A 20,390-nucleotide genomic window follows, 5' to 3' on the forward strand; every position below is an offset into this window, starting at 1 on the left:
GGCAGCTCACAGTTTTAAACATCTTGATGCATTGATGCATACTGGCAAAGTGGAAACTTTAGAAAGTTAGCTATTTCTCAAGATAGATGGTCAATGAGAGCTAAATCCTCCATTATTTTAGAAGAATGAAACTAACTAATGTTTAAATATTATATGATAACACGTATCCCTTCCTTTCTGTGAACACTGCTTTGAACAGCTTTTCCAGAGTCTTCTAGACAGCACAAAATGTGCTAATCCATAAAATACTATAGACCACAAGCATTCTCAAGATACATGAGACCTGAGAAGAATAAGTAAAATAGGAGTATATGCATTCTAGAAGAGGAAAAGACCAGGATATTAACAACATGCCAATACTGCCTGTTGCCTTAGCATGTTTAGTTATTTTCTTCTTTCCTTCAAATATCCAACATATTTTTTAACACTCTTTATTCTAATTATTTCAGTGTTTCCCAAACTCCAGAAAACTGAGCTCCCCTTCAATGCTGCCATATGTTGCATATTGTAAGATTAGTAAGCTGTTAACACCTTCCACATCCCCTTGCATCGTCCTTCATGCCTATGCTTTGTTAAATGTTGTGCTATTCACTGCTCTAGGACAATAGTAGTAATGTTATGCTTTTATCAAAAAAATTTTTATTTGTAATCAGATTATCTCCACACAGGGTAGTTTACTCCAATTGTTAACTACAGTCTTTGTAAAGATATTTACTTAAATGGCTTACATTTTTGGCCCTTAATTCCCTTAAATGTGTGCTCTTTTGTTCTTTTATTTGACATTAATATAATAGTTTTTTTGTTGCCTTCCAGCTCTGATCAGTAAGTTTTCCATTTAGACTGCAACTTATTTGAGACAACCACCTGTTTTCCTACATCTCTGGAATATCTCATACTGTTTTAGGTACTATAGAAATAGTAAATTATGACTAGCCTGGTAGAGTCTCTAGACTATCATCTTCTAAAAGTGGTATATGGTTCCTTACTCACTGAAGTCATTTCTGGCAACGCCCCATTGATCTCAAGTAGAAATAACTTTGGTTCACTGCCTCTCTAATTATTTTCATTAGCCAGGATTTTCTAGTTCCCATATTTTTGGGGTTCTCAGTCACTGCATTGTCTCTAATATTTGTAACATCCACTTTAACAAGAAAGGCAGAGCTGCAAACCATATTCCCAAAAACCTGGTTCTATCAATCCCATACATTACGTATATTTTTCTCCAACTTAGATCCATCTTTAATTATGCATCTCTGGAGTGTTTTTTTTGTTTGTTTTTTTTTTTAAACAGCAACAAAACTTCATCTTAAGCACTGTAACTAAAGGTTTAAATCTCAACCCACCATCATTTTTGAGAGAGATCATTCCGGTTTTGGAGTGCTGTTAAATTTTTCAATTACCTGTGCTGGGGTAATCTCAGTTTTTCAGTTTATACCTTTGTCCTCCATTTTGGGCATGCAAGTGGAGGAGCAGCAGTAGAACGATGCATATATTTTAAAAAAATTATTTCTGCTGTATTTCAATATTTGTACGATAAATTAAGCATGATAAAATAAACCTGAGGCAATCAAATTGTCTCTGGAGAATCCCTAACTGGGATACAGCAGGTGGAGGTGACTGTGTCAGCTCCACTGCCTCCTTCTGGATCTCCTCCCCACTGTAATGGGAGGGAAGGGGTATATCGTGCACGTTGCAAGAAAGGGGAGCACTGAAGCCAGGCCTTACATCAATGGTATTAATTAAAGCATGACCCTTGCACCTTTAACTTCTGCCAGGGCCATGCAAGGCTGCCTGACATTTCACCCAAACCTTTCCACTGTACCTAAGCAGAGCTTGAACCTAGTCAATACATTTATTAGTACTTTCAACTTGTTCTTCTGATGGCTGCTCAATTAATTGCTCTGCTTAAATCAGCTATTCATATTTTAAGAAGAAACTCAAAATTGGCAAAATTCATCATTTTTCTTGTGCAAAGCTCATTACTTTATTAACAATGGCCTTACCCATGAATTATCACAACAAAAATTGTTCTGAATTTGATGCTCTCTTAAAAGACTTAATTCAAATAAGTTCTTACAAATATGGAATAAACTGAAAAATCTCCCAAAATATACAACTGAAAGCTGAAATTCTGTCCATGTCATTAATCAGTATACCAAGACATCAATCTAATTTATCAAATAGGTGAATGAAAATCTCATATTTGGACCACAACTACAACAAAAACAGTGTCTAACCTGGAGGACTTGTCTTGTTTGGTAGTACCACTTCAGCATCCTCCTCTTTCTCACCACACGGCTCCTCTTCATCAGAGAGTACTAAGAAAGCTTCTTTAGGCAAACTTTCACTGATTTCGTGTTTGGATGGTGAACCCAAAGAGTTCTCCATTTTATCCTCCAAATCTGGGCTTGTGTCATCCACTGGAAGCAGGGAAGTTTTAGAAAAACAACATAGTTCATCTTCAGCTGGGGCCAGCTTTTCCAAAATTGGAATTATTTCATCCGTCTCCATAGAGTCTGTGTTTTCCAAGATGTTCTCACTTGGTTCTTCTACTGACTTTTCAATGGTGGTTTCTGGAAGATATGCAGATTGGTCTCCTTCATCCTTTGGTTCCTGGTCAGTTTCCATACTGCTAGATATAGCCTCTTCTCCAACAGTATCTTCATCAACAACCTCTTCTTCAGCACTTTTTTCTTCTTCAACAGGTAGATCAGAACTAACAGCTAATTCATTTGTTTCTGTTTTCTCTTCTGAAGAGTCATTAACATCACAGCTTACTTTGCTTTCACCTTCAGATGGGCTCTCTGTCTCTCTTTGGTCCAAACTATGTTTTATTCTGTGTTCTTCGTGAAGGTCACCATCTTTTTTGTTATCAAGTACCTGATTTCCACCCTCAGAGACTGAAGCAATGATAAGATCCTCCTGCTCTTGTTCAGAGATAACATTCTCTGGAGACAATGTTTCAGGTTTGCAATCTAGGTCACCATCTTTGTTCTCTGCCCTGACAGCAGGACTTTTGACATCAGAGATTTCCTCACTTTCAGTTCTCCCTTCTTCAGGGTCAAGACATATATCCACTAAACCATTAAACTCCTTTTTGTCCTCCATGCAGTCTGTGTTGCTTAAAGGGGAATTTAGATCAGAATCTCCATTTTCATGTTTGCCATTTAACAGTTTAATTTCAGTGGTCTTCAACAGCTCCTCTTTGACCTTATAGACAGCCTCAAGTTGTTGCCGATCGCTTACTCTCATTGTTTTTCGGGCCTTAAAGACTTTTTTCTGAGGTTCTTCTGTGCTGTCCATCTTGACCCTTAAAATATAAAAATAAAATAAAAGGATAGCAAGGAATTAAAATAAAACATTGTTTAGTGAAACTGCTAACTAGCCCCTCCCAATACATGTGTGCTATACAGTATTGTAAGTAGTTAATGCAGGTACTCCAAGAAAGTAAGTGTAAAAAGTTGCATTTAGAACATTTTAAAGCAAATCGATTTCATCACATTCATGAAAGCAACACAGCATTATATAACTTTAATGTCATTTCTCATTCGTATTTTCCTCCACACCCAGCCCTCTGAAATGCAACAATTATAGATAATTGTGTGCTAAAGGTCTACTGATTCAGTTCACAAGATTCACAATGTCCTATATTACTACACTTGATCAACTTATTGACATTTAAAAGTGAAAAAAGACAACTCTTAAATTAGCTTGTGCTAACCTAAGATCCAACCAAACAACTCATGTGAGAGAGATGCAAACAGTTCCTTGGTTGAAAATTAAACATTCTTATTTCAAAGATACTAGACATCTAAAGATTTTACTCTTACTTTGTTTCATACAAAAAGTTTACTCAGTTTTACAGAGTTTCAGAAACAAAACAAGAACCTGATTCTCTCCCCTCCTCACCAAAAAGCAATACTAACCTGTTCTGAAACTGTTGTTCTTCAAAATGTATTGCACGTGTTCATTCTGCTCTTGGTGTCAGTGAGCCCTGTGCACAGCCGTCGGAAACATTTTCCTTCAGCAGCACCCATTGGGCAAAGCTCTGCTGCTGCATGCCATTGCATACAGGTATAAAGGGCAGAGCCACTCCAGTCCTCCTCCATTCCTTCTTTCTTCTCTTCCTTCAATAAAGAGAGGTAGAAGACCAGGTTGTGGAATGGACACGTTCAACACATCTCAAAGAACAACAGTTATGGAACAGGTTAGTAACCATTTTTTCTTCAAGTGATTGCACATGTGCATTCCACTCTTCGTGATTCACAAGCTGTAAGACAGGAAGTGGGATCGGAGTATATTTCAATAAATATTGGAGAACAATTTGCCCCACTGTAGCATCATCTCTGGAATCTTGAGCCCCAGCACTGCAGAAGGCAAATGTGTGGACCAAGGTTCACGTTGCCTTTCTACAAATGTCTGCAGTTGGGCCTTGTGGCAGAAAGGCTGCTGAGGCTGACTGTGACCTTGTCGAATGAGCTGTGACTTTATGAATGCAATGACATTAACCAAGTCATAGCATGCTAATATGAAGTATGCAATCCAGGAAAAAATTCTCTGGGTGAAGACTGATGGACCTCTTACTCTGTTTGCTACTACTACGAACAGCTGGGAGGATTTATGAAAGTGTTTGGTTCTGACCAGGCAAAACATCAAGGCTTTTCAACACCCAAGGTATGCAAGCACTCTTCCTCCCTGGTTGTACAATGGTTTTGAGTAGAATACAGGCATATAAATTGGCTGTTTGATGAGGGAAGAGGAAACTATCTTTGGGACAAACTTTGAATGAGGAGGTAGGTAAACTTTCTCCTTAAAGAAGATTGTATATGGAGGTCCCTACATTACTGCCCTCAGCTCTCCTACTCTTTTGGCCGAGGTAATGACTACCAAAAATGACACCTTCATTGACAGATGCAGCAGCAAACAGGTAGTGAATGGTTCAAACGGGGGACCCTTAAGTCTTGACTACACTAAGTTTAGATCCCACAGGGGAACGGGGTCTTGTACTTGCGGGTATAATTTGACTAAGCCCTTTAAAAGTCTTATGGACATGTCACTGGAGAAAATAGAGTGATTGTCCACTTTAGGATGGAACATGTGAAATAGCAGCCACATATACTTTGATGGAACTAACCACCAAACCTTTGAGTTTCAAGAATAAGTAGTAGTCCAGAATATGTTGAAGTGAAGCACTGGTCAGTGATACCCCATTCTGGTGAAACAAGGTAGAGAAATGCCTCCATTTAGCAAGGTAAGTATCTCTTGTAGAATGTGGACCTCCTGAACATCTTTCGAGCAAGTCTGCTCTCTAGTGTCTAGCCAGGAGGATCCATGCAGTTAAGTGATTGTACGTTTGGGTGGAGTGGGCAACCGTGATCTTGGAGATTAGGTTAGTCTAGTGGCAGTGAAATTTGAGATTTCACTGACAGCACCACAAGAGTGGAGAACCAGTGCTGACGGGCCCATGCTGGCACTATAGGTATGTCTCTGGCCTGGTCCTGTCTTATTTTTGACAATATCCTGTGAATGAGTGGGACTGATCAAAAAGCATAGAGAAGCCTGCCTGACCATGTCATTAAAAAGGCATCTTATGGAACCTGGGTTGTGATCCTTAAGGGAGCAGAACTGCTGACACTTTCTGTCGGCTTTTGTTGCAAATAGGTCCACTTGGGGAAACCCCCAGAGACAGAAGATGTATCTGGTCACATCTGGGCAAAGAGACCAGTCATGGTGACTCATATTTATCTGCTAGGTCATTCTGTACATCTGGCAGCTAAGATGCTTCTAGATCTACTAAGATGGCAATACAGAGCTCTCAGAATAAAGTCATTTCTTGACAGAGTGGCAAAGAGCTAGCTCCCTCCTGCTTGTTGAGGTTGTTTGTAAGGTCTAAAAGGCTGCTTCCCTAATCTGCAATAGAAATACCTGGCACATCAGTCTGACAACTTTCAGCTCTCTGACATTGATGTGTAAAGGACCATAGACCCTGTGTTTGTAGAGAACCCAGGTGGACTCTGTCACTAGCATGAGAGTTGGCTGTAAGCAGGCCAAGAGAACATCTACAGATACGTTGGCTGGATCTGTCCACCAATCTAGGGAGGTAAGGGCATGGGTGGATACTCTTACCACCACGTCTAACTGATGGAGGCTTGGTAAGTAGACTGATATCTGCCAGCCCCACAGAGATCAGAGTTGCTTTCTGGCACATTGAACCATATAGGTGCAAGAAGCCATGTGAACCAGAAGCCTCAAACAGTTTCCTGCTGTTGTGACTGGGCAAGCCTTCAGATCTATAAAAAACGGTTATTAACCTTCCTAAACTGTTGCTCTTCAAGATGTGTTGTTCACATCCATCCCACGTTAGGTTAGGTGTGTGCATGCTGCATGCTTTGTACACCTTTGCCGGAGATTTTTCCCTCCATGGTACTCATTGGGCTGGCTCTAGCACCCTCTGGTGATGTGCACTCATGCACCGGTATAAGGGGCATTGCCAGCCACTCACCCTCTCAGTTCCTTACTGCCGGTCAACTGACAGAGGAATAGGAGGGAGTACTGGGGAATGGACATGAGCAACACATCTTGAAGAACAACAGTTACGGAAGGTTAGTAACTGTTTTTTCTTCGAGTGCTTGCTCATGTCCATTCCATGTTAGGTGACTCACAAGCAGTACCTTAGGAGCTGGGCTCGGAGTTCACAGACATGCTGACTGCAACACTGCTCTTCTGAACCTGGTGTCATCTCAAGTTTGTTGGGTGATGGCGCAGTGGGATGCTAAGGTATGCACCAAAGACCAAGCTGATGCCCGGCGATGTCTTGGATTGGGACTTGAGCAAGGAAAGCCTCTGAAGAGGCATGAGATCTCACGGAGTCAGTGATTAGAATAGCCAGAGGTGTGACGTTCACCTGCTTGAAGCAATCCTGAATACAGGAGATTATCCAGGACGAGATCCTCTGGGCTGATACTGGAAGCCCTTTCATCCTTTCTGCTACTGCTACAAAGAGCTGCGTTGATTTGCGAAAGGGTTTAGTCCTCTCGATATAGAAGGCAAGGGCACGCCTAACCTCCAGTGAGTACAGTCACCACTCCTCAGAGTTCTTGTGAGGCTTCAGGAAGCAGACAGCAAGAAAATAGTCTGGTTGCTACAGAATTGTGAAAACACCTTTTGCAGGAAAGTTGGGTGGGGGCACAGTTGGACCTTGTCCTTGAAGAATACTGTGTATGGTGGTTTTGATGTTAAGGCCCTGATTTCAGAAACCCTTCAAGCTGAGATGATTGCTACCAGGAAGGCGACTTTCCAGTAGAAAAGTAGAGGGCATGACACTAGAAGTTCAAAGGGGGGGCCCGTGAGCCTTGACAAAAGCAGGTTAAAGTCCCATGGAGGGATAGGCTCACGGATCTGAGGATTGTGTCTCTCCAGGCCTTTGAGAAACTGGACTGTCATCTTGTGAGAGAACTGTACAGACTTGCTGTTCACAGGTAAGTGGAAGGCTGAGATTGCATCCAAGTACACTTTGATAGATGCATGGGCCAGACCTCATTGATTCAGATGGAACAACCATCTGACCTACTACTGAACTAATAGCAACTATTTTTCAATGGAGCAAAATAGCCTAAAGAGAAGACTGGGTCAGAGGAAGGCCTCAATGCGACGCCATATCGAGAAGCGCTTCCATTTGGCCAGGTAGATACTCCTAGTGGATGGCTTCCTGCTACCTAGCAAGACATGTTTAACTTGGTCCGAACAGGCCTGCTCCTCTGGTTTCAAACCATGTAACATCCACACAGTTAGGTTAAGGAAGGCAAGGTTTGGGTGACAACTGGCCATGGTCTTGCAAGATTTACTGCAGCCAGAATGTCAATAATGCTGTTGGATGATTCCTTAAGATCCTCAATCTCTAGTCCCAGGTGAGTTGCTACCCGCTGCAAAACATCCTGATGGACCCTGAAGTCATCCTACAGAAGGGAGGTACTCTGTCCAGAGATGGCCTCATCTGGGGAGGAGGAGGGGGCCTGCACTGGAGAAGGGGCTCCTTCCTCTTCCTCAGCCTCAATAACATCCACGGAAGCCACATCCTGAACATCAGTATTGGGGTTGGTACCGGAGTCGGTGTCTGGCGCTGAGCAGGAAGGGGCGGTAGCCTGCATTTAGGAAACCACCAAATATGATCAATGGGAGGGAAGACATGGTACTGGTGGAAAACCCATGGGGTTCCAGTGGCCATTGACCCATTGGCCTGGTGCCGGCAGGGGACCCGCACCAAGGTCCAACAGTTCATAGGTTGGGTACTGGTGGTGGTTCTTAGGCTGAACGTATAGTTCCCCTTTGGACTCATATTAAGAGTCCTCCCTCAGTGACCATGGTGGAGCAGTATCACTCTCCATTCAGTGCCCGGAGGCCGGGGACCAGCAGTGCACCAGAGATGGCTGCAACAACAGTATCATGGTCTGCTTGCCCCAGAAGGTCCTGGGAAGGAGCTCTTAGCACCATTCTCCTTCCTGCTCATAGACACTGGAGCCACTGGCTGTTCCATCAGAGTTGGGGGGGGGGGGGGGAACCAGAAGCAAAAGTAAATCCCTGGCCAGCGCAAAGGCCTCCAGGGTCAATGGAACCATCAGACCGCTGGTGCCACAGTGGCTTCTGAGCGTTAGAGAATCCCACTCCGGACTCAGCGCTCTCGGCAGAGTTGATGGTGCCATCGTAGGATTGAGTGTGGAGGAGTGGCCTGACATGGGTTGCACTCCACTGCCTTCCCCATGCTTATGCTTCTTCTGCACTGGTGAGTGCCCACTGTCAGCGTGCTGCTTTTTCTGCTTCTTCCTCGGCACTGGAAATGATGAACAGTACCAGCTGTTAAACTAACAAATTATGAAACAATCCCACCCCCCCAAAAAAACACTGAGAAGGTGCCTTCCTGAAGCAAGACGGGTCGTTCTAGCAACTGCCCCAGGCAATTACAAGGAACTGAGAGGGTGCATGGCTGGCAGCGCCCCTTACACTGGCACATGAGCACACAGCACTAGAGGGTGCTAAAGCCGGCCCGACGGATACCACTGAATGAAAAATCTCAGGCAATGGTGCATGTGGCATGCACACCCTAAACCTAATGTAGAACAGACATGAGCAAGCACTCGAAGAAGAATTGATCAAATTGCCTAGAACCTGTACTGCAGAAGAAAGGCCCTGGATTGAGATGGATCCTGTACAGCCCCTATGAACTCTATCTTCTGGACCGGAGAGAGGGGAAATTTTTCTGTGTTGATTAACAGTCCTAGAGCACTGAACTTTCTCTGGATCAGGATAACACTGCTCTGCATCTGCGGAAAAGGACCTAGGGGTGACAGTGGACGAGAAGCTGGATATGAGCCAGCAGTGTGCCCTTGTTGCCAAGAAGGCCAATGGCATTTTGGGATGTATAAGTAGGGGCATAGCGAGCAGATCAAGGGACGTGATCGTCCCCCTCTATTCGACATTGGTGAGGCCTCATCTGGAGTACTGTGTCCAGTTTTGGGCCCCACACTACAAAAAGGATGTGGATAAATTGGAGAGAGTCCAGCGAAGGACAACAAAAATGATTAGGGGTCTGGAACACATGAGTTATGAGGAGAGGCTGAGGGAACTGGGATTGTTTAGTCTGCAGAAGAGAAGAATGAGGGGGGATTTGATAGCTGCTTTCAACTACCTGAGAGGTAGTTCCAGAGAGGATGGTTCTAGACTATTCTCAGTGGTGGAAGAGGACAGGACAAGGAGTAATGGTCTCAAGTTGCAGTGGGGGAGGTTTAGGTTGGATATTAGGAAAAACTTTTTCACTAGGAGGGTGGTGAAACACTGGAATGCGTTGCCTAGGGAGGTGGTGGAATCTCCTTCCCTAGAAGTTTTTAAGGTCAGGCTTGACAAAGCCCTGGCTGGGATGATTTAATTGGGTATGGGTCCTGCTTTTGAGCAGGGGGTTGGACTAGATGACCTCCTGAGGTCCCTTCCAACCCTGATATTCTATGATTCTATGGTTTGGACTGGCCTTTGACAAGACAGTTGTCTAGGCAGGGGTAAACCAGCACTCTCCATCTTAAGAGGAATACAGCTACTATTGCCATAACCTTTGTAAAGACCCTGGGAGCTGCTGACAGGCTGAAAGGCAGCACAGTGAACTGGTAAATCAAAATCATCACCAGAAATTGGACATACTTCCTGTGATCTTGACTGATTGCCACATGGAAGTATGCATCTTAACTTGAGGGTGGTATACCAGTCCCCAGGTTCAAGGGAAAGGATATCTGAAGCCTGGGTGACCATGCAAAACTTAATCCTTTTTAAGCATTTGTTGAGATAATGCAGGTCTAAAATTGGTCTGAGACCTTCTTCCACTTTTGGGATTAGGAAATATTGGGAATAAAGCCCCTTTCCTCTGAGGTCACATGGAACCTCCTCTATGATTCCTAAGTGAAAGAGTGATTGAGTGGTCCCTGATAACAGACAGGGAGGGAGGGGTATAAGTAAACTGGAGCGCACATCCCACTTCCACAGTGCTCAAGACCCACTGTTTCTAAGTAATCTGGGACCAAGAACTGCGGAAGTGGGACAAACAGTTTGCAACAGTGAGGGGGTTTGAGTCTGGAGACATGGAGACTGATATGTCAACCTCAACTGTCGCGTCAAAATGCCTGATTTGCAGTTCCCAGGTGTTTTGACGGGGCTGGAGTCGGAGCTAAAGCAGCAGGAGGGGGAAGCCTATGCCTATAACCCCAGACCTCTTTTTGATAGGCCCTGCTGACAAGGAGGAGCAAAATACTGGCGTCTGCGCTGCAGCCAATAGTGCTTCTTGATTGGGGCAGGTGTGTACAGACCTAAGGACTTCAGAGTGGCTCTAGAGTTCCTAAGTCCATGGAACTCACTGTTCGTCTGGTCCAAGAATAAAGAAAGATGCTTGAATGCCATATCCTGAATAGTACTGCGGGCTTCACAGGAAAGACCGAATACTGGAGCCAGGATGATCTCTACATGGTCACTGTGGAGGTCATGGTTCTAGCTGGCAGGTCTACAGTGTCCAGCCCCACACACAGTGACATTCTTGTAACTGGTCTTCCCTCACTGATCACGCAAGAGAAGACCTGCCTAGTATTCTCTGGAAGCAGCTTCTTGAAATTTTCCCATGGAATCCCAAAAATTAAGATTGTATTGTCCCAAAAGAAACTACTGGTTAGCAATATGCTGCTTCAAAACTCCTGCAGAATAAATCTTTTTGCCAAATATGCATAGTCTCTTCATATCTTTTGATTGGGGGGGGGGGGGAGGAACGCCCCACAGGCAGGTGCCTCCATCATTCTCTTTCATTAGTCGCTGTGACAACTAATAAGCCCGGAGGTGAATAAGTTTAAAGGTACTCAAACCCTTGGGAGAGTACACAATACTTTCTTTCTGCCCTTTTTGAGGTGGGAGGAAAGGAAAATGGAGTCTGCCATAAATAAAGCCTTTATTGGCTCTAGTATCACCTCATTCATTGGCAGAGCTACAATGGAGGGGCCCACTGATGACAGAATGTAAACCAGGAGATGTGACTATTCGCTGACCTCTAAGTCTGCATCTACTCTCAAATTTTAACTCCTGATAAAAACTCTGAAATCATCAGGAGGAGGTGAAGTCCTGCTGGACAAAATGGCCTTCTCTGGAGAGGATGAAGAGGAAGCCAAGATTGGAGGAGGCAGAATCAGCTGTTGCTCCGGGTCTGGAACCTCCTCATGATTCTCTCTACCAGGGCCAGTGCTGGACTCTGGGAACTGGGCTGCCCTGTGTGCAGACTCATCCTTTCTAGATGAGGACACTGAGTATGCATGCTGTGGGAAAGATCTGAAGCTGGGGGAAGCCCCCAGAGGTTCCAAAATGGCCACTGATACGGATCTTGGCCACAGCTGTCCCAGCCACATTCCCATAGCAGGTTCCGTTGAAGGGTCAAGGTGGTAGGTGGGAAGAGAGAATTTGTGCAGACTGGCAGGTCCTACTTTGGGGCTGCAATACTAAGATTACACCTCCTAGTCTGACAATGAGTTCCCTTTTCCTAGACCATGGCGGGCTAGATCCAGTTGGTGTTGGGAACCAATGCCAAGAGACTGGTGATGGAGGGAGCAATGCCTCATAGCAGGCTTCCCTTTGGATAGTTTCGAGGCACAACCTGTCCTGGAAGCAGGCAGCTGCAGTACCAGAGGCTGAGCTGCTGGCGGAAGCGGCAGCAGCGCCAAAGGACCAGACTCCTGGAAGGAAGGAGACACCAGCACCGAGAGGCAGAGCAGGTTTCTTGCTCCAGGGTGGTTGGCACAAAGACAGTATCCTGTTGTGGTGCTGAAAAAGCCGACGGTGCCCCTTGTGGAGCCAGAGTGGACTGTTGCAACATAGGCACTGGAGGAATGTTTAGGTTTCAGGTGCACTCTACTTGACTCCTGCCTGACCATTTCTGAGACTTAGGCTATGTCTATTCTAAGGACCTTCTAGCAGCACAGCTATACCGCTATATGGCTATGCCATTGTAAGGTCTCCCATGTAGCCACTATTTGCCGGCAGGAGAGAGCTCTCCTGCCAGCATAATTAAACCACCCCAACAAACAGCATCTATGTCCACATAGTTCTGTCCACACCAGCACTTTTGTCGGTGCTTTTCTCCCCACAACCCTGACCAACAACAGTGGCAGTGTAGACAAAGCCTTAGAGAGTGGAGACCTTTCCCTGGTTGGTGCCTCTGAAGAAGCTTTCCATTTCTTCCTTGATAAGGGTGAGGGAAAACGATGCTGAGATTCTGCTAAAGCTGGAGGAGCGCTTCTCATTGACACTGCAGCACTCGGTACGGTGTCAGACGAGTTAACTGACAGTAGCCTAAGCACCACTTCCATCAGCAGGAATTTCAGCCTAGCTTCCCTACCCTTCTTTATCCTAGGCTTGAACTCCCCACAAATCCAGCACCAGTCCTCCACATATACTTTCCCCCAGCCCTTCAAATAGCTATTTTATGGATCGCTCTATAGCAGAGGCCTGGAACAAGAAGCACATGGCTTGAAACCTGGTGAACAGGGCATACCTGGGTACCACAGATTAAAAGAAAATGAAAAAGAAAAGGGGGCAGGGAGGAAGACAACAAATCCGAAAAACTTTTATGGAAGGTATATAAAACTTTACTCTCATGAATACACTGCCAATAATGAGACTACTCATGTGCTTAATTTTGCTACAGAAGAGCCTCAAAAACAGACCCCAACGACAAACTGCTTTGCTTGAATTAATATGCAAACTAGATACCATTAACTTGGGTTTCAATAGAGACTAGGAGTGGCTGGATCATTACACATATTGAATCTATTTCCCTAAAGTTAAGTATCCTCACACCTTCTTGTCAACTGTCTTAATGGACCATCTTGATTATCACTACAAAAGTTTTCTTCTCCTGCTGATAACAGCTCATCTTAACTAATTAGCCTCTCTCAGTTTGTATGGCAACTTCCAACTTATCTGTATGTATATATATTTCCATTCTATATGTTCCATTCTATGCATCCGATGAAGTGGGCTGTAGCCCACGAAAGCTTATGCTCTAATAAATTTGTTAGTCTCTAAGGTACCACAAGTACTCCTGTTCCATGTGCTTAAAGTTAACCAGCTGCATTTGTGTTTGCAGCATCTGGGGCTCAAACAGCATTTCTATTAAAAAATTCCCAGAGCGTAAAAATCTGTCACTTCAAAATAATACTACTGCATCGTTAACAATGAAAAGTTACATATATTTCAATACCTTAACTAAGTTTCCAAAAGTACCTAAGTTCCTTATCTACCTATATATAAACATATATGGTCCCATTATCATAGTATCCAAGCACCTCAATCTTTTTTAATGTATTTAACATTCAGAGGCAGGGATTATTATTGACAGGGATTTTAAGGCACAAAGACGCAAAATGACTTGTCCAAGGTCAAAGAAGTCTGTGGCAGAGCAAGAATTTTCCCAAGTCCAAGGCATCTTTTTCTAAATGATGTAGGAACACAAGCATTTCAGCTTTCTTGATTTGTGAAGGTTCAATAGACGGGAAGGTAGCGTTGGTCAGAAGGGCTACTTGCTTATTTAGGGTGTGAGTTTGTGTTGCTCTCACAGAATAATGTTAATGAGACTCTGGACTGGTCTTTTTTCAGCTTAAATGAGCATTCTAAGTGTGAAATTTCTTAGTAAAAAAAAAAAATCTATGTGAATCTGAAGTTCTGCTAACTCGGAAATTAATTGAAGAAGCATAAAACATTTACTTTAGCAATTAATGACTATAAAATGGGAAGTAAAGAACTAACATGTAAATAAAATTTAAATGGTTTTAAAAAATAGATTGTTTTTAAATCATGATTTAAAAACATTCTGCTCAAAAACACTCAAGGGATCTGTTATGATTCAAGACTTCAGGCATGCTTGGAAGAAAAAGAAGAAGAAGGAAAAAAAAAAGTGGTACTGTAACTGGAAACTGCCTACGGAAATAAGTGAGCTTTTCTCATTAACCCATTTAAAGCTGCTGTGCTGCCTGCCTGGAATGCAACACCTTGTAATTTAACCAAACTGGATTTTCTCAGTAAACATCAAGGTAGGTTCCAAGCCTACGGCCTCTAAATATTGTATTCTGTAATTGATAATACAAGGAAACTTCCTGAAAAAAGATACAGTGGGACCTCAGAGTACAAACATCTTGGGAAATGTTCGTAATTCTGAACAAAAAGTTTACAACCGAACATTGACTTAATACAGCTTTGAAACTTTACTATGCAGAAGAAAAATGCTGCCTTTTTTTTTTTTTAGTAGTTTATGTTTAACACAGTACTGTACTGGTTTGGTGGGGTTTTTTTGGTTTGTTTGTCTCTGCTGCTGCCTAGTTGCATACTTTCAGTTCCAAGTGAGGTGTCTGGTTGACTGATCAGTTCATAACTCTAGTATTCGTAACTCTGAGGTTCTACTATACAATAAAGAGAATGTTTTTTCCTCCCAACTGTTTTCCATTCACACTTACATTATTCATTATCACACTTCTTTTCTTTATTCTTTTCTACCTGCTAAACATTAGTCTTCAGATTTGAGTGACCATTATTGCTTAGACAGCACTCTGATAGGCAAAACAAACACATGTTTTGTTTAACCTCTTAAACCTGCATCCCATATTTACACCAGGATCAGTATGTCAAAGGACAACATCTGTATATGATTAACTGCTGCTGCACCGCCAGCAGAGGGAGCAAGCATCCACATTTTTGATACCCATAAAACAGTTGCTTTGAAATTTATTTTTTTTTTAAAAAAAAGTGTCTCCCTCATCAGATTATAACTATTTAAAGATAGACCAAATGTCAAGTCCAAATGACTTGTTAGTATCAAGTTATCTACAGGTAGGTTGCAAAATCCCCTAAAATACATTTTACACAAGTATTTTTAATATGTAAATTAATAGATGCACATGAAAATATTTAAAACACTTTAAAAGCATATGCTTTATAAACGAGCACACATCTCCTCCTTCCCCTGGCCACAACAGCTTCAAATGAGCTCAAGGCAAGTAATTTTGCACCACTGGAGATGTTCATCTCATCCTACTTGTATAATGTAGAATATAAATTTCATTATTTATTGTGCTTATAGCTGTTCTGCAATAAAAATTTTAACAAGGAGATGTGTCTTGGAATAAAAATGTGCTTTATTGCTTTAATTTAAATAATGGAATAATTCTACGTTTGGCTAATCTGTCTAAGGAATTAAGAGAGTTTGAGAAGATAACAGAAGACCTTCCTACCAACTTGTAATGTGTAGATTGTAAGGGTCCTTTACATATGAACTAATAAGAGAAACGAAGTAATTTAAATTTATAATCTCCAGGACCACAATGCAATAGGATTATACAATGAATTCTTCTTGTGTGAACCTTTAATCAGAATGAAGTTTGCAACTACATACAGTAATTTACAAACTAAGGTAAATACATCTCAATAGATACACGAAATTTCAACTACAGTGTATACAGGAAAACGGTAGATCTCTGTTTTCAGATGCCTTTTGTAATGATAAACGTACAACTGAAAAGCAAAGCATGTAAAATCAGAAATATTACCAATTTGTTTTCTTACATATTCCTTAGTTGTCTAAATAATTAACGTGAAAAGTATTTAATTTTTATTAATATAATATGTATTTACTATATTATGCACAAAAAGGAAAGGTACTTCACTATTTTGCTTTTTTACAAGGCTACTGCACTTTGGCAACCAGCCACAGTAGAATGTAAATTATTTTTTCTCCTCTTTTTCTAAAATAAAGATACATCTTCCAATACCTTTTTTTTTGCATTATGAGAACAGGTTTTATTTAAACTGTTTTTAACAGTTTACTTTGTGTCCAAAAATATATGGTCTAAAAACCTTCCTAAAACCAAAACTTTAAATATAATTTTAAAATTATTCCAGAGGAAAAAAGTTTTGTTTTGTTTTTTAAATAAAAATCCATCATTAGATGGTTATTTTAACTGACATGCAGGTCTTCTACAGATTAACTATTGCAGCAAGAGAACATTAAATAAAAGCTAGCACAAACTCTGAAAAGTTAAAATGAAAACTACATTTGGTTCATTAATTAAATATAATATATCACTGCACACAAGACTAAGAGTATAACTTCCAGCCATACCCACAAGGGAGCACACTGCAGCCATGTAACAGATCTCTTGCAGGCGCTGACTGTGACAAGAAACAGCCAAAGCAATAAGGAAGTAGCATTCAACAGACCGGTTCATACAGGTTTGGTCACATCCGTGTAAGCCAATCAGCAGTCTTCTTTCACATATCTATTTGCCTTCCCTGACTAAAGGGGTAAGGAGGCCACGTTTCAAAGAATAATTCTAGAAAAAGGCTACACTTATGAAGGAGTTACCTGAGCAAAATATCTAAAACCATTGGTATTTTCAATGTACATAATTAAATATCCTAACGTGTCCATTTAAGTATTAATGCTTTGCTTAAGACTCTTCAAATGGTGTTTGAGTACTTCCACAATTCTTAATAATCACATGACCGATTCGCAACAAAGAAAGTATTGCCACAGGTGCCCAACCAAGCAAAAGGTAACTTTTATAAATCAGGCATCTCTTATCTCAAAAAAAGGCATTTGTACAGTGGCGCACAAAATTATTCCTGTATATAAATGGAAAATGTGCAAGGGGTTGAATTCTATAAATAAACTTTTTTAAAAGTTTGCATAGATGGCAATAATAATTATGAAACATCAACACACACAAATATTGTATATATCTATTTAAATTCACTTACGACAATTCCCTTAGCCTTCTCTTTCATATTAAGCTTGAAAATCATATATAGTTCTGTGCCAAACAGACAAACACCACCAAGAATATCTCTCCAATAATACCTGCAGATTTTTCTCCCTACCGAAAGGCAAAGGACCAACATTCAAACGGCCAGTGGCTATATGGTAAAACCAAAAATGTGCCAATGTATTTTTAACAATACATGAAGGACCCCTCCTTCAGCCAATTAGAGAGTTTTCCCTTTCCCTCCCTCAAGTCTTTTGCAGCAGAGATCACTGCTGTGAAGCAACAAAGGCAGGCATTAGCATAGCTGCTATGGATTAGCCTATAATCGTCTGCTCATATGAGCAACTCAAGAGCTGCTCAAAAAGTTAGCCAATCAGCAGCCAGCTTTCTGAATCCTGCCTGGTAACAGGAGACAGACAAAGAGAAGGTTATGGAAAGCAGTGAAACAAGTTGGGATCCAAACAACAGTGCACAATGGTTCTTTTCATAAATATAGTCAATCTAGAATGGTGTTCACATAAAATTCCCAACATGTGTATTAGCCATAACCACTATAACCGTAAAAACACTTGCCAAAGAGCAAGAACTATGTGGAGGAAATAAAGATGGTTTTCTCTATGATCATGTAAATCAGCGTCGTTCAGAGTTATCTAGATATGCAAATCTAGTTAGCATTTGGCATAGTCAAAGAAATAAGAAGAGCAATTGATCAGGGCACTTTGTTCTAGGTGCAGAGTCCAAGATTCCAAAGTACAGAATGAAAAAAACTGCATGGAACCTGCATTTCTAAAAAAATGGTTCTTAAAACTCAGTTTTCAAGCTGGAATGAACTGCAGTAACAAGTTAAAATAACCTGGCAATAATTTTAAAATTCACAGAAAACAATTATATCCTTATACACAAAAGAAAAAACACTGTTTCCATGTGAATCAATCTGCAAAAGAGGACAGATGCTAAGATGTTCTGCACCAGTGATATGTTTGGATACCGCTAACAGGTATTTTCTTAAGTCTACCTTATCTGATTGCAGTTCAAATCGCAAAGTGCCCAATATACAAACCACCACCTATTTGGAGTCTTTCACAATTATATCTACTTTTAAAATGTAACGAACAGGATTGTCATATAATAGACTGGCAGCCACAAATACAATTTATCTCTGCTACGTGTTACAGAAGTTTTTGAGTTCTCCCCTTTAAAGCTAAAATTATGAGAGTGTTAGCTCAACGATATCAATTAAACTTGTACATCAATTTTAGGGTGAGAATTTCTTACAGTATTTATATCAGTTTGCTCTATTTTCTAATAAGCATATTAACAGATTAAATATGGGACCATTCTAAACTTACTACACTATTTTTAATAGACTTTTTGCTATTTATCATATTGACCTTTCAATGAAATGGTTAAGTAGTAAACAAGTTCATAAACAAAAGCCTTTCCCCCTTTTAGCACAGAGAAGCCTTGTAATTTTTCAAACATACCCAAGAGGGAGCCTGGTGCAGCAATGCTCTTAGTTTACATAATCTCCCCATAGGAAAAATAAATCAGCAGTTGCTTCATTGTTATTGTACTGGGAAAGAATTCAAATACCTTATCTGATTGGCTCAAATCAGCAGTTGCCTGACACCCAATCAGATATCAGCTCCTCAAATCCTGCCCAGCAACAAGGGAAGCACATGAGGTTACTACCAAGAATCCAGACAGGGCGTGAAAACAAATAAGGCTGAACTATTGTACATAGGAATGTCATTTTAACCAATATAAACAGATTCCCAAATAAGTGTTAAACCATCTAAGCAGAAGCCCTTTTTCTGGTCCGAATGAAACAACTGAAGCTTCACAACAGAACTCGATGATGACTGTAGCGAACAGGATATTTACAGTCTCAATAAAGATACTGCATTTTACATCTACAGGTCCTTGTAGGCTAAATTGGAGTACGACATATCCTAAGACTACAAACTTTCACTAATGTAGATATTAGTTTTTAAAAATGGTAAAAAAAAAAAAAGAAAAAAGCTGAGTTTAAATGCTGCAGTGGTTAACCCTTTCTCCCTTAGAATATTTCATAATGCACACATTCTTCCCACTATTCCAACAGACAATTCAAGCTCTGCTCCTCTTGTGAGACTAAAACCAAATTGAGACAATGGAGATAATCATTTTTTAATACATGAGATTTTCTCTCAGGCCACAATTCAGCAAAGCACATGTTTATGTCCATCCCTATGCAGGCCATGTCTACACTACCTCATGTTGGCAAAACTTGTCACTCAGGGGTGTGAAAAAACCACCCCCTGAGCAATGTACATTTCGCCAGCATATGCACTCATGTGCACAGCATCTCCTACCAACATAGTTAATGCTGCTAGTTTAGGTGGTTTTATTATGCTGACAGGAGACCTCTCTCCTGTAGGCACAGAGTGACTACACAAGCTATCTTACAATGGCACAGCAGTATCAACACAGTTGTGCCACAGTAAGCTTGCTAGTGTAGACATGGCCTCGGTGCGGCACTTAAGCATGCACTTAAAAGTATGTGCTTAAGTGGTTTGCTGAAGCTGGGCCTTCGCAAACAGAACCTGAGTTCAAAATAATTTTCACCTTTTCAATACCATTTCTATTTGAGGAACAGTTCCTCCACCCCCACCGAGGTAACAGCTCAGATTTTTCCTAATTTTGTGTGTCTTGCGTCTCCTAGATAAGCTAAGTGGCTTAATGAACCTGTAACTATGACATTAATTTTAGAACTCTTCCTACATTACAGGGCAGCTGCTCTGTGTAGGTGCATTTACTCAAATTAAATCTTTTGGCTTTACCCAAGCAATTCCACAGAGTTGAACCTAACTTTGTCCACTACTATTTGTCTTGACAGATGCTATAAGAAGTGGAAACAACATTCATTCCCAAAATATATATTTGTTTTTAAAGAGGAGGAGAGTGGTGGGTGCAGAGCATCTCCCCCAATAACTTGGTATTTTCATTAAAAATGCACATTCCAGTAAGCACCACAAAAACAATTCAGGAGCTTAAAAGCAATCAGTTTGTTAACTTGTTAAATCA

At 41.3% G+C, this 20,390-nt stretch overlaps 1 protein-coding gene across 9 annotated transcripts in view; it reads right to left on the reverse strand.

Moving 5' to 3' along the window:
• ATF7IP (activating transcription factor 7 interacting protein) overlaps window positions 1-20,390 on the reverse strand; it is a 173,975-nt gene that overhangs the window by 95,941 nt on the left and 57,644 nt on the right. For all 9 annotated transcript variants that reach the window (XM_077831232.1, XM_077831223.1, XM_077831259.1 and 6 more), the window contains one exon: window positions 2,238-3,310. In XM_077831232.1, the coding sequence (XP_077687358.1) occupies window positions 2,238-3,303 (1,066 nt within the window). In that variant the 5' untranslated portion in view covers window positions 3,304-3,310. The remainder of the gene's footprint in view (window positions 1-2,237; window positions 3,311-20,390) is intronic.

The sequence above is a fragment of the Eretmochelys imbricata genome, chromosome 1, assembly GCF_965152235.1.
Source record: "Eretmochelys imbricata isolate rEreImb1 chromosome 1, rEreImb1.hap1, whole genome shotgun sequence".
In the NCBI taxonomy this organism is placed as follows: Eukaryota; Metazoa; Chordata; order Testudines; family Cheloniidae; genus Eretmochelys; species Eretmochelys imbricata.